Consider the following 14,799-nt stretch of genomic DNA (forward strand, 5'->3'; position numbering starts at 1 on the left):
TTGCTGTTCATTTAACTGATCCGAAGATTTAGAATAACCTCAGTTTACTATTCGCGTTTGTATTTGCATTGACAGCATTAAACTTTGTGCTTCGTTTATGGGAAGGAATAAAAATGACAATGGATTGATGGATTGAACACACTTAGGAAATAAAAATTATTTATTAAAACTTACTTCTCAGTATCAAATATGTTTTCTATGTAATTTCAAATTATATTAATTTTCGAGTGGTGAAAATTTTTAAAGGAAGGTTATGTCTAATAATGATTTTATATTCTAATGATCAAGTTTATCGGTAATATCATAGTAGTTAAGTAGTCGGAGTCAGGACTACGTGTTTCAAGTAATCAAATAACACCAAGTAAAAATTTCCATTCTAAATTGAAAGTTGTATGTCTCAGAATGCGGCTGTCGAAACTAGTTGGTAGAAGCTCATAATGCAGATTTTGTCCCAGTCCTACCAGACCCAGAGAACCTACTTCGGGGTTATATTCAATTGCCCAATATTGTTTTAACTCAACATTATTGTGAATGATTTGCTCTTCACAATTTGCTACAAATATATATTTTTGTGCTCCCGTGGCCTAGTGGTTATCATCAAACATTATCATGATAGGGGTTCGAGTTTGATTCCCGTTCTGGCCGGGGGCTTTTTCGTCAAAGAAATTTCTTCCGAATTCGCTGAGGTTACACGTATTCTAGAGCTTTACACTCCTGAATACATTCAAGGCGTGTCATTCGGCAAAGATATTTCAACTAAGTACTACTAATCAAAATGGCACAAGTAATACCTACGTTGAGAAGCCCAAAGTTCCACTGGGAACGTTAAAGCCATCCAAGTCAAGTCATGCATTTTCGTTGCGTTCATCGTAGATTGAAATGCATTCTTTCAAATGTTTTGTGCAAATGTAAAAAACATAAAAAAAATAACAGCATGGTTTTACAGACAACCCACTAGAAGCGTATTACAAAAATTACCAGATAGCAATAAAGAAAAAAATCATTGCAAGAAACAGATCTCCACAGATATGGCCCGTGCACCCATGGAAGATTTTGTTGTTCGTTTCAATTTTCGAAAAGCCTGAATCAAAACCTGCACATATGTCGTGATTTTTCATACTACAAAAATTCCAACATTCTTTGTGTCTTTATCCTGACAGAATACATGGTCCTCTATTACCGAGTTGAATAAATTGATCGATTCCAGTTCATGCGCGTTCCTTTCAGAATATACATCTCCGGGAATAAATCCAGCCATATGAAAAAAAAATGGATGTTTGACCGGACAGCACTTTCAGGCAACTCAGTCTTTTTATTGTTAAATAAAGAGTACTCAGGGTGGGCGTAAAGTTAAAAATGTCTTGTAAATAGAGAGAAGATCTCATTAAATTTTGACTATAAATATGAATGCTTTTCTTAAAAATTAATTTTAAGTGTCCACGTGGATATTATCTAAACCCCCTCCCCCTTCACCGTGGACATTTTCATAACCCCTACCTCCCCTAAAATTGTCCACGTGGTATGTGTACAGCACCCTATGCCAAATTTCAGCTCAAACGGACTTAAGGAAGAGTGACGCAAAACGGTCAAAGTTTGAGTTTTTTTTGAAAATCGGAAAATCACCCAAGGGGGGAGAAAGGAAATCGGGGTTTTCGAAAAAAAATTGATGCGAAATGTCTTCAAATGTCATGAAACGTCGAGATCATGTGTCAAATTTTTTTTTTGTAAAAAAATCGGCACTCTGGGACTCAGTTTTTTTTCGGCATGCGAAATGAAAAGTATGGTTTAGGGTATCAATAAAAATAGTTATCTCAATTTTCCATTCGGAACTCGATACGAAATTTAGATTTGCACAATAATATACCCTATGCAAAATATTAGCTCATTCGGACTTCATTTACTGGTGTCGCAGACGTTAAAATTTGAGTTTTTTTGAAAATAAAAAAATCAGTGGAAATCGGGGTTTTAAAAAAAAATTATGCAAGAAGTCTTAAAATTGCATGACACATTAAGATTTCCAATTATCTGAAATTTTTTTTTTGCAAAAATCCATTTTTCAGACGGAAAAACGACAAAGTGCAAAAAAAAACTTTTTTTTTGCCAAAAAATTTTTTTCGAGATAACTGTAAATCTAGACGAGTAATGCAATTTTAAGACATTTGGCATCAGATTTTTTTTTAAAACCTCGATTTTCGGTGATTTTTCGTTTTTCAAATCAATCAAATCAAATTTTTAATTTGTGACACCAGTAAATGAAGTCCGAATGAGCTTATATTTTGCATAGGGTATTTTATTGTGCAAATCAACATTTCGTAGCAAGTTCCGAATGAAAAATCGAGATAACTGTTTTTATTATCACCCTAAACCATACTTTTCGTTTCGCATGCCGAAAAAAAATACTTAGTACAAAAAAAATTTTCGAGATGACACTAGATCTCGACGTTTCATGCCATTTTAAGACATTTGGCATCAAAATTTTTTTTTCCAAAATCTCGATTTCCTTTCTCTCCCCTTGGATGATTTTTTCATTTTCAAAAAACTCAAACTTTGACCGCTTTGCGCCACTCTCCCTTAAGTCCGATTGAGCTGATATTTTGCATAGGGTGTTTTTTCGAGGTGGTGAACATTTTTTATAGGGTAACTTTTTGAAACTCGAGATGACCATTTTCATTGGCACCCTAATGTACACACTTGTTGAAGAATTGCAAACTGTAAACTTCAAACTAATCGGTGACTTATGGTTATTTTTACAGTTGCATTTTCGGGGATATTTTTGAATAATATATGGGCTGAACAACATCGACAATAAAACGAGACAGACTCAGAGTTGCACTAAACTCTTACGTAAGATTTATTTTCAATTTGGGTCGAATGGATTCTGTCTCACACTTACAACACTCACTCTTAGGATATTCATTCCACAATTTTATTGAAGCTAGGGTGATACAGCGATTATAGCGATCTCTCTCTTTCTTTTTTTCTTCTCTCTTTCGATCTTCTTTTTCTTTCGTTGGTTTTTTTTTTCAAAATAGGCCTCAGTCTCGGTTATCACTTCATCATCAATACGGTGGATGCGGAAGCAATTCGAAGCCCAACTCATGCAATTTTGCCATTGTTTTCATTGATCTGTGATTTTTCCATTTTTTCACAATAAAAAAGTTGCTTCACTCTCAATGCTGTAACTTGCGAATCAATCGACCGATTGCTGTCAAATTTTGACACGTATCCATTAAAAAGTGGGACTTTGTGACATTCAAGTAGATTTTTGCAAGAGGCGCCATCTAGACGTCAACCTTATGAACTTTTTAGCTGAACTGTTATATTGCGGATTTTCAATGAGCATAATGTCCATATCCGCCGTTGCTGGGTGGACGCTGCGGGGTTCACCTTCCAATTCGAAATTGTCAGCTTTTTATTTCATAAATCAATTGCGATGTAAATCCCGTTTGTTGTGACCTTTGCACTATTGCGTTTTTTAATGTGAATGGCTCATTGGCAATTGGCGATCTAACGTACAAATCTACACCTAGGCGGCGCTGCGGTGAAAGTGATGATGGTTTTAAATTTTGCCATGTGAGCTTATGGAAGGTTTGTAGTTCTTTCCATAAATTACAATGTTATAATCATAAAAGATTATTTGATTGCGATGAGTTTGTAAGAAATTTAATTCTGCGCAATTTTTTATATAACATGTTATTTATTTACCTCTTTCATTAGTGAAAACTATAAAAATGTTGACAATGGTTGAATTAAGGAAGGAAATTCGAGAGCACAATCAAACACAAGTAGAAAAATGTACGATTCCTGCATGTGAGAACTACCTTGGAAAGCCCGGAAGTAAAATATACGTGATTTGTTTTTGAGTTTTAGGTTACATTAGCATCATTTTCTTAGTTCAAAAACAAAATCCAGATGTCTCACCGATCGTTTACGTTTTGCGTTAGATCGCCAATTCTGTAATATCGGTAAAATTATTATGATACCTACTTGAGTACACCTTGGTTCGTACTTGCATGTTCTGACCGTAAAACATCCCTACAAAACATTGGTCCTTCACCAGCACGATTTCGAACCACCACAAAAAAGCGCAGCTGTCAATCGTGACAGTGTTCTTCTTCTTGCTTGCTGGTGTGGGTGCGTCTGTCAGCGCAAGGGAATACGCGATCCAGGCGAGAGGAAGCATTTTGCTGCTCGCGTTCGGTCCGCGGCTGAAGAAAAAGAAATCTTCAAATTCACAGGAAGCTTGTTGCAGTTTTGGTGGCTCGTTTCGTCGAATTTTTCACGCTGCAACAACTCCGGCCACCGGTTAGAGACGACGTAAATTCGCGGATTTTCTATAGCGCTGGGGAGTGATTGCGTGTGAATCGTTTCTTCGCAGAGGGCAAGGAAGTGTGATCGTGGGAAAGAACCGTGTGATGAAATTTCCGTGTGTGATTCGAGAGAATTTGTGGCTGCCACTGCGAGACTGATAAATCGAACAGGAAACGGAGAAAAATGGAGCTTCCAGTGCGAGCTTGGATTAGTTCAGGATGAAAGGAAACGTAGGGTTTCCAGTGGAGAACGATAGGACATAACCACCAGTAGCTTTTCCCTGAGGTCAAAAGTGAATTCATCAGATTGATTTTCATAGTGGAAAACACCTAAAGTGTGCTGTTAATTAAGATAGTTAGCCTCAAGGCAGAGCTCAGCTTTTTTTTGGTCGCGCTAGTATCAGAAAGGGGAAAAGTTGTACGGTGAAACGCTGGTGAAATTCGGGCCGTGTTTTGTTTGTTTCCTGCTTTTGCCAAATCAGTTCTGTTGGGACGTAGGAAGTGGGCCTAGCCCCAGCATTTACCCAGCGCAATGACCAAGAGATCCCTCAAGAAACCTATAATGGTGCTGCGGAATAAAAAACCCGCTATTATCAAAGATGGAGTGATTACGGTAAGTGGATAAGTTTCACCATTCAATGCACAGTTCCAGCGCAAGAAGCATCGTCAGCAAGTGCTTTTTTCTCTATTATTTTAGCCGTCTTCCGTATGCATTCATGTCGTCTGTAATTTTTGTTTGCACAACGGAATGCGTCATCGCTCTGAGCGAGTTGTTTTGGAGCGCACGAGACGAATGTGAACTTCGCGTTTGAGCCACAGTGGGCTGGCTTCCTAATTTTGCAACTGTTCAAGAGGGTGTAGAAAACGCTTCAGTAGGTCTTTGTGGAAGCATATCGTTGTGATCAAGGCGCCTAGAAGTATATCCTAAGGTGGGCCAACTTGCTAAAATCACTCTTCAGCCATCTTGGGAGTCTACTGTATTTTGTTGGTAAACAAAGCACAATACGCCTGTGCCCAAGCTCACTCATGATCAGTCTGTCTCTTTCACGCTTCAAGCAAATAATTTCCCTTCTGCTTTCTGCCGTACTGTTTTCATATACCGCCTCACCTAGTACCATAGACCCATCTTGGTTGTGATATATCGGGCCTTCTGTTATATCATACCTACGTCTAATTCTACGTTGGAAGTTTTAGGGTGCTCATGCACTGTTTTAGGCACCTTACACGATCAAACTGATTGACAATAAGTGTCTTCAATATCGTGACAGCTAGGCTTTCGACATCCGATCTAACCTCAATCAATATTTTGCCACCTTACACGGTCAATATCGCCCTCAACCCGAGACAACGAAAATATCCGCGATGGCTAGTGACGACATTCGAGTTTGGGATCCAAACTATTCTCCATTAGATTAGAAGGCTAAAAGGCAATTTTCAATTGGTAAAATTTGAATGAAAATATCTACTTGGTATTATTTAATTAGTTGAAGCGCGTAGTCCTAACTCTAACTTAACCTATTTTCTATGAATTTTCAGATATTCCTACCAAAATTTATTATTATTGTATAACGTCAGTTTCAGATACAATTTTTGTATGGGATTTTCTCACCACTTGCAGAAAAAAAGTGATTTGCATTCACATAGAATACTAATTTGATTTGGAAAAGTTAATTTTCATTCATAATTTACACTTTAAAACTCGTTTTTCCTTCTCAAAAACACATCATAATACTCGCTTCACAAATACAGACTGATCCTTGACAGTAGAACCCCAATTATCTGTATCTGTATCTGTACCCCGATTATCTGTATCTGTATCTATTTCTGTATTGATAAAACATAGTTTCTATGTTTAAACATCATCCCGACTATTCGCGGATAATCGGGATTCTACTGTAACTTGAATGTTTTTTTCACCTGTGATTTTCTCAGATCTTCTCATTCTCCAAATTTTATAGCGGAGTATGAAGAAACACACAACTTAGACTAAAGTGGCTGCCCCGCTCGCTAGCGCAAAGAATGACCGAGTTCAATGTTAAAAAATTCCTAAGACGTTGTTAATTTTCATTCACTCTCTCACCATCACATTGTCAGTTTACTTTGAGGTTTTGATTTGTATCGCGAAAAGTACTGTATTTTGCTATTTTATGTATAGTAATTTACATTTAATGCGACATTTTTCTAATTGGACACACCTGTATGCGACACGTTTTGTTATACATTTTTGTAAACATCGAGTTCGGGCCCAAATTATGGCCCCACATTGAAATTCGCCGCCAGACGTCGACGCTGTACCACTCTCATCTTCAATGTCCAATTACAGGTCAAATCGCCTCCAATGCGACACTGAGTGGTTCCTCGGCATGTCGCATTAAATGTAAATTACTGTATCAGTTTTCCAAACCAAAAGCTTTCATTTATGATTCCTACAATTTCAGAGGTTTATAAATTTTAATTGCAATCGCAAATAAGACTAACAAACATTAAATGTCCGCTTGCAAATCTGGCAACTCAGTCTGGAAGTCCGTGAGGTAAAACGTCATCATCATGCATCCATATGAAATGTCACGATATTGATGCCCGAAAATAAGAAAATCCGGATTTCTGCGTTGTCGGCCATGTTCAGCTGTCATTATGCTCTCAAATGTCATCATATTGTCAATAAATTTGACCGTGTAAGGTCCGCTTTTGACCGAAGCCAAATATTTGACGTTTTTTGACAGATAAAATTTGATCAACGTGTACTAATCAATTAAATTCGACACAAAACAAAACAATCAAATATCCAGTTATTGGATGCCTAAAATATTTTGTCGGTCTTTTTTTCGAACCTTAAATATTTCAGTCGATTTTCTTCCATGTTCGAAAGAGACGAATGAACTCTCAGAGTTTAAAGTCTCTTTAATTCAATACCTTCCTTCCTTCCATGTCCGATGTTTGGCATTGTTTGCCACAGTTTAGAATTGAAAAGTGGCGAACATAATAGTGTTTGTACAAATATCAAACTAAACTTTATCTGTCTAAAAGTGTCAAATATTTAACCTCCGGACAAACATTGTACGGCCACCTTTAGTTCTATTTCAACACCTAGTGATGTCCGATGATTGAAATTAATCGTTTATCAACTAATCGAACAGTTTTCAGCTGTTCCTTATTCGAACCTGTGGTCATGCGAGTCAATCAAATTTATTTTTCAGGTGCATTTTGCTTGAAAACACATTTCTTGCACTTTTTTACCGTGTAGTCAAATCTTTCTCCTATGAAAGAAGCAAACGTTTTTGTGATTCTGACTTTGTTTATTTACATTTTTACCCGAACCAGAATTGGAATAAATGTTTTAATTTGCGTAATTCGCATTTTTAGTTGTTTTAAAAAAATCAAATAATATAATTCTAGTGATCAGTATAACAAAGACCTTTGGCGAGAAGTTAAATTGAATTATAATTAAGTCTAGAGGGATTTAGAAGTCAATAATACTGAAATTTCAGTATCTGCAGAAAAGTCAGCTTGGTCCTTATGATTTGAAACGTTAACATTATATGATAAGTTAAAGATGAAGTATGTAGTATTATATTATAGTGTGAATAAAATTTAGAAATGAACAAATCAATGCATAATTTAATGGAAACGTGTATTATTTTTTCCCCTTACGATTATTGGATCTCTTGACACTTCTATTGGTTCCTTTATGACAATCAATTTGATTCTATCCGCAGTTCGATACGAGACGAGACATGAAAATAGAGGGGCGTTTCAGGACCACTTTTTGTGTCAAACTCGGCTACTGATTGGTTGACGAGGGAAATAATTGACACTTTTACAGTGTTTCCAAATATACAAAATTGAATAATAGTTGCATTCACATTTCAATTCTGTGAAAATTTCTATAGTCGATTTTTTGTATATTTTCGTCTCCGTTACGTCCTGTGTTCTGTTCCCGAAGAGAGGGAAACATTGCATCGGAACCTTTTTGTGATTCTCCTGCCATCTAGCATAGCATAACAGAGGCGACCTAGCAGAGAAGAGCATTCAATTATTTTTCAACCGTAAAGAAATTAGCAATCAAATTAGGACCGAATAACAAATAACAATCACGGCAACAGAAAAAAATATTCAAAAGCTTGTTGGAACCTGGATAAACATACAATCATACATACACACAAAAGAAAAACTTGAATAAACACTATGTTATAAATTGGGAATAAATAAGTTTATCAATAGTTCAGTACTGTTAGTATTTGCACGATATCAGGGTTCAATAATTTGGCCTTATTCCCGTATTCACTTCACGATGAAAACAAAATGAAGTGTACCCGCGACGACAATGTTACGGCGTCGACATCTGAATACGAAATTAGATTTTAACAAGCCCTACTACTCTATAAGATTAGCCGGCCCGAAGGCAGTTTTAAATTGCTAAAATCTGAATGAACATTTTTACCTGGCGTTTTTTATTTACTTGAAGCACGTTTTTCTCACCCCAACCTAACTTATGTTCTATGCACTTTCCGACATCAAGCATGAATATTGCTCACATCGTTCCATCGATGTAAAGCTGAGCAAAATTTGTTACATCTTGTTGCACCATCTTGATTGTCTTGTTCAAACTTTCTGTTGTGGGCTACTGTCAAATCAACGCGAATTCGTATTTTTTTCGCAGCGAAAGCTTGAGAAGTTCTATCTTTTTTCGCTCTTTCGCAAGTGATTCCGTGTTCGTTCTGCTTGATTGGGGAGAAATGTTTGCAAAATTTGCGTAGATTTATCTTCATTGTGAAGGGTTAAAAAAACAGGAATGTCAGGTTTGAAGGTCTTCATTTTGAAGACATTTAACTTGCTGTGAAGACATCTGATTTTGTGAAGACATATTGAAGACATTATGAAATATGTGAAGACATTTCAGTATGGCAGCTTGCGTGGGTTTTTGAGATACTATTTCCATGAAATTTTAACTATGTATTGGACACATTTTTTCGTATCATTTGAAGACATTTGAAAAAATCACCTGCCATCCCTGATTGAAAAATATGCTTGACCCAATTCGCTACGTTTAATCTGAGAGCGAGGAGCCAGCTCGCATTTGTTATGATCACCCTTATGTCAGCGCGAACCAGTCACGGTGAACCAAGGTGAAGTATTGAAATCTGTAGAAAATTTTATTATGACCTTTTTTCAAGACTTTTTTTGCAAAAATAATGTTGATGTCGGACTACGTCTTTCATTTCTATATTGAGTTCAATGTTTCTAGAAGGAAAGTGTTACACTGAAGAAACAAAATTTTCAGCATTGATACCTCTTTGCCGGTTGAAAGAAATGGTATGGTACTCGCTTTATTCAACATATAAAATTTCTACACTTTGCATGTTTGTTACTCATTGATCCAAAAACTTGTTTCAACAGCTCAAAAATTGTTTTGAAAACAAGCTATTGAAATCACAAAAATCTGTGTATAAGCAGCTGCCAGCTCGGAAATCTACTCAGTTATAATTGTACAGCGGTTGGAGAATGTTATTGATGCTTCTGGCATTTCAACTTCGCTGTACCGAATCAAATGAAATTGAACTGGATCGCAAAAGGCAAGCACTAATCGAAACTTGTTCAAAACAAAACAACAGGAAGTGGGTTATACCTATGGTATAACCGCAAGGGTGACGTAGGACTATCGTTGATTTAGAGATCATTTGTTTGAAGTTGAATCTAAATCCATTCTGAATGAATGAATAAATGAATATTTGGGGGACTTCGAAAACGAGAGCGTTACGTTGGAGGCACAAGGTTTTATGCATCCAATATAGGATACGAAAAACCTTGTTCTGAAGAATAATCTTCAGAAACTTTCCTGCTAAACTGCACTTGATTGACAAATCACAAACCCAAATGTATTATATGAATATTTTATGGATAGAAAACATTAAAATAAACTCTTTCGCTTGAATGTTATTTTCAATTCCAAGGGGAACTGGCAGATTATTTTCCAGCAACGATTAGATATTTCCACATTTTCCTCGATACTGGAAGCCCACCAGTGGTTTATGCTAACTCGATAACCATCTGTTAATAGCACTTGATTGAAACATATTTGGTCACAGTGTTACATGGATAGAAAACATTCAAATAAACTTTTTCACATGAATGTATTTTTAAATTCCCAGAGGAACTGGCCGATTATTTTCCGGATCTTTCTCGATGCTGAATGGCATCCAAACGGAAAGAATTCCGTGCGTGTATGTGTGTGTGTAGCGGCTGCTTCGATGGTCACCTTCTCCTGAAGGATCGGCTTCTCTGTGCTCCCTCACAGTTTCAAACAAACTGCTTGCGTTTCAGGGCAGATTTCGATCCTTCGCCGTCCAGCACCCTCAGCAACGATGTTGTCTTGTCGATGTCCTCACGAAAAATGAATGCGTCTCACCACCAGAATATCGCTTAAGTATGCTTTTTGTGCGTGATTGAATCGAGAGAAAGCGTGGTTTACGATGGCAATTTGGAAGGCAAACTAGAGGGGAATGAACTCTCTGAGCTCGGAACTTTCGGCGACTGAGCAATAATCGATTGCGGGCGCATACAATATTGGATACGGAAATATCCTACTGATGGGGAAGAATAATCTTCAGAAGCTATCCTGTTAATTGCGATTGCTTGAAAAATCACAAAACCAAATGTATTTGGTTACAGTGTTACATGGATAGAAAACATTCAAATAAACTCTTTCACATGAATGTAATTTTAAATTCCCAGAGGAACTGGCAGATAATTTTCCGGATCTTTCTCGATGCTGAATGGCATCCAAACGGAAAGAATTCCGCGCGTGTATGTGTGTGTGTAGCGATGTCTTCCCGGGGAACCGTTTGTGGCATCACTCTCCTCCTGATGGATTCCCTTCTGGCCTAAGGTGCACAAACAGGCTCTTGGTGACACCGTTCATCCGCGCTTTCATGATAAACAAAGAGCTTCACCACAACAGCGACAACATGCTCCAATCGCTGTTCAATTAGAACTGAGTGGATTTCCGAGCGGCGCTCGCTTTTATACCGATTGGTGATTTCAATAGCCTGTTTTGAAAGCAATTTTAAGACTATTGAAACAAGTTTTTGGATCAAAAAGTAACAACTATAGAACGCGTAGACATTTTATCTTTCGAATGAAGTGTCTATCATACAATTTCGTTCAGTTGTTTAGGAGCTATTAACGCTCAAAATCTCGGTCTCCGGCGTAACGCTTTCGTTTTCGAAACTTTGATTTTACACCCCGGTATAGAAATGAAAGACGTAGTCCTACGTCAAAAAACGAAAAGATGGGTAATGTCAGGAACATAACCGGAGAGACGTAGGACTACGTCAAAGGTTGTCAAAAATATAAATCTTGCTTTATTTTCATTTGTTAGAATTTTGGTAAGTAATTTCACTTCAGAAAAATAAGCAGTAGTTCATTGTTTGGCATATTATTCATCTTTATATACAGTGCAGATTTAATATTGACAAACTAAATGCGTAGCGGAGCAATAAAATTTACAAATTAACTCTCAGCCTCAACATTAGCATGTTGATTGTTTAGTGTCTAGAGCGACCCTGAAACACTGAACTTATTGAATATCAAATTAGCTTTCAGTATGATTACAGCAAAACTACATCTCAAATGCTCACAAAACGTCATATCCAAATAAATAATCCACAAATTTGTCTATGCATCACCTTCCGTTGAGAGAGAGATATAAAAGGGATTAGTGGGAGAACCGTGATTAGCGAAGTGGTGAAATAAAATAGTATAAAATCCTAAAAAATAGAATAAAATACTAAATCAATTGATTTCAAACTTGAGTGTCCGAAAGAGTCGTTACAGCGTCCAGCTTGACTTTTAACTCGGAAACAATGAACAAATTCGCCGAAAGTGAATGAACGATCGGAAAAAGTCACAAATTAGTCCAAATCACCCATAAATTTCTACGAGATCTCCACCGACAAACAAATCATAAAAATCAGTTTGCTAGGACAACTATATCAAAATTTTCAGAAGTAAAAAAAAATTTCCGCAGTAGTCTGAAGCTGCTGGATGTCATGATGTGGGCTAGCCTGGTACACCTTTCTTTATTTCCTAGACGATCAGTGTTCAGATTTTCATTTTACCGCGCAAATATTCCTGCTAGACGTAGTCCTACGTCAAAAATTAAATCGCGGATAAAAACGCACAAATGTTCTCACAAAGACAGATTCACGTCAAGTTTGAACACTTTTCCCGAAAATGAATGACAACAATTCAATAAAGAGTAAGTATATCAATTATGAAGGAGATATCACACCAACTTGCAGAAATTTGCGAATAAATACTCTATTTTAGTTCAAAAGTATACTTTTTCTAGCAAGTTGAACACTGTTCTTGAAGTTTCTCACTGATATTTCGATGATTAATTGACTAAATTGTATAAAAAACATGTTTGAAAATGTAACCTTCGTGTACCTATTATGGTAACACTTTTCCTGAAGTTTCGTAATAAGTGTACCTATCATGGTAGTAGTCGGTACACATGGAAGAAGTGTTAATTGGATTCAAACAATACTTCCATAATCATTTTGACGTAGGACTACGTCTTTCATTTCTATACCGGGGTGTAAAATCAAAGTTTCGAAACCGAAAGCGCTACGCCGGAGACCGAGATTTTGAGCGTTAATAGCTCCTAAGCAACAGAACGAAATGGTATGATAAACACTTCATTCGAAAGATAAAATGTCTACGCGTTATGTACTTGTTACTTTTTGATCCAAAAACTTTTCAATAGCCTTAAAATTGTTCTCGAAACAGGCTATTGAAATCACACCTTCTCTCGATTCAATCTCGCACAAAAAGCATACTTACGCGATATTCTGGTGGTGAGACGCATTCATTTTTCGTGAGGACATCGACAAGACAACATCGTTGCCTAACGTGCTGGAGGAGGTGGACGGCGAAGGATCGACACATACACGCGCAGAATTCTTTCCGTTTGGATGCCATTCAGCATCGAGAAAGTTCCGGAAAGATCTAATCATTGCTGGAAAATAATCTGCCTGTTCCTCTGGGAATTTAAAAATACATTCATGTGAAAGAGTTTATTTTAATGTTTTCTATCCATGTAACACTGTGACCAAATATTTTTCAATCAAGTGCTATTAACAGGTGGTTATCGAGTTAGTATTAACCACTGGTGGGCTTCCAGTATCGAGGAAAATGAGGAAATATCTAATCGTTGCTGGAAAATAATCTGCCAGTTCCCCTTGGAATTGAAAATTACATTCAAGCGAAAGAGTTTATTTTAATGTTTTCTATCCATAAAATATCCATATAATACACTTGGTTTTGTGATTTGTCAATCAAGTGCAGTTAGCAGGAAAGCTTCTGAAGATTATTCTTCAGAACAAGGTTTTTCGTATCCTATATTGGATGCATAAAACCTTGTGCCTCCAACGTAACGCTCTCGTTTTCGAAGTCCCCCAAATATTAATTTATTCATTCATTCAGAGTGGATTTTGATTCAACTTAAAACAAATGATCTCTAAATCAACGATAGTCCTACGTCACCCTTGCGGTTATACCATAGATATATCCCACTTCCTGTTTTTAAATAAAACTATGCCTCAAAATCTTATTCCAAGTATGAAATACTGTGTCGTTGATTCTACACTCTACAAAAATTATGGGAACGAAGCGCGAAGTCGAAGTTTTTAAGTTATTTTAGGAACGCTGTGACTTTGAGAAAAACCAACGCATGAAGATGGGATATACTTAATTTTAAAATTTCATTTCAAGCTTCAAGTTTTGAGATGTAATACTTGAATGCTTCTATCTTTTTGTTTGTAGTTGTAGTGGATAACAATATTTGAAAGAAAAAAAAAACATTTTTTCTGTTTTTTTAAGATTTTGTAGATACACACAGTGTTTAATAACCAAGTCAATAGGAAATACAATTAACCTTATCAATCAGCATTCATTTGATTTAAACGCTCCTGTAGGTCATTTTACATTTTACAGGAAAAAGTTTTGATAGAATAAAAAAATCCCTTTTTGAAAAGAATACAGTTTTGAAAATTCCAATAAATTCTGTACAAGACTTATTATTTATTATTCATTATTCGGCATTTTTGACTAATTTTTGCTTTTGCTTTGATCGATTCTGTTAATTGACTTTCTCTTACGATAACCATGGTCTTCAAGACAGATTTTGTGCCACATAATTTCAATCTGCAAACAATATCAAACATTTTTTTGAATTCAGAATTTTATAAAAATTAAGAACTTCCGGGATGATAATCTCAGAGAGTGTACACTTAATTAACTACAAATCAAAAAAGGAATTAACAAGCATTACAAGTTCCGGTTATGATTTTTCTTCTATTGATGAGAAATAATTGTTTTTTTTCTATTATCCGGTATCCGGGATACCAAATATTGACCGGATAGGCAGGATACCGAATATCTGTTTCTAAGGGTGGGTTTAGACTAGGGATATATTCATGTGAAGAAA

The 14,799-nt window shown here is 36.4% G+C and overlaps 1 protein-coding gene across 1 annotated transcript in view; it reads left to right on the forward strand.

The window, feature by feature from the left end:
• Positions 1-4,117: 4,117 nt before the first annotated feature.
• The window catches only part of LOC129771733 (hippocampus abundant transcript 1 protein), a 112,967-nt gene continuing 102,285 nt past the window's right edge, over positions 4,118-14,799 (forward strand). Inside the window, exon 1 of the mRNA XM_055775721.1 lies at positions 4,118-4,923. Coding sequence (XP_055631696.1) covers positions 4,843-4,923 — 81 coding nt within the window. The 5' untranslated portion in view covers positions 4,118-4,842. The remainder of the gene's footprint in view (positions 4,924-14,799) is intronic.

This window comes from Toxorhynchites rutilus, chromosome 2, assembly GCF_029784135.1.
Source record: "Toxorhynchites rutilus septentrionalis strain SRP chromosome 2, ASM2978413v1, whole genome shotgun sequence".
Lineage (NCBI taxonomy): Eukaryota > Metazoa > Arthropoda > Insecta > Diptera > Culicidae > Toxorhynchites > Toxorhynchites rutilus.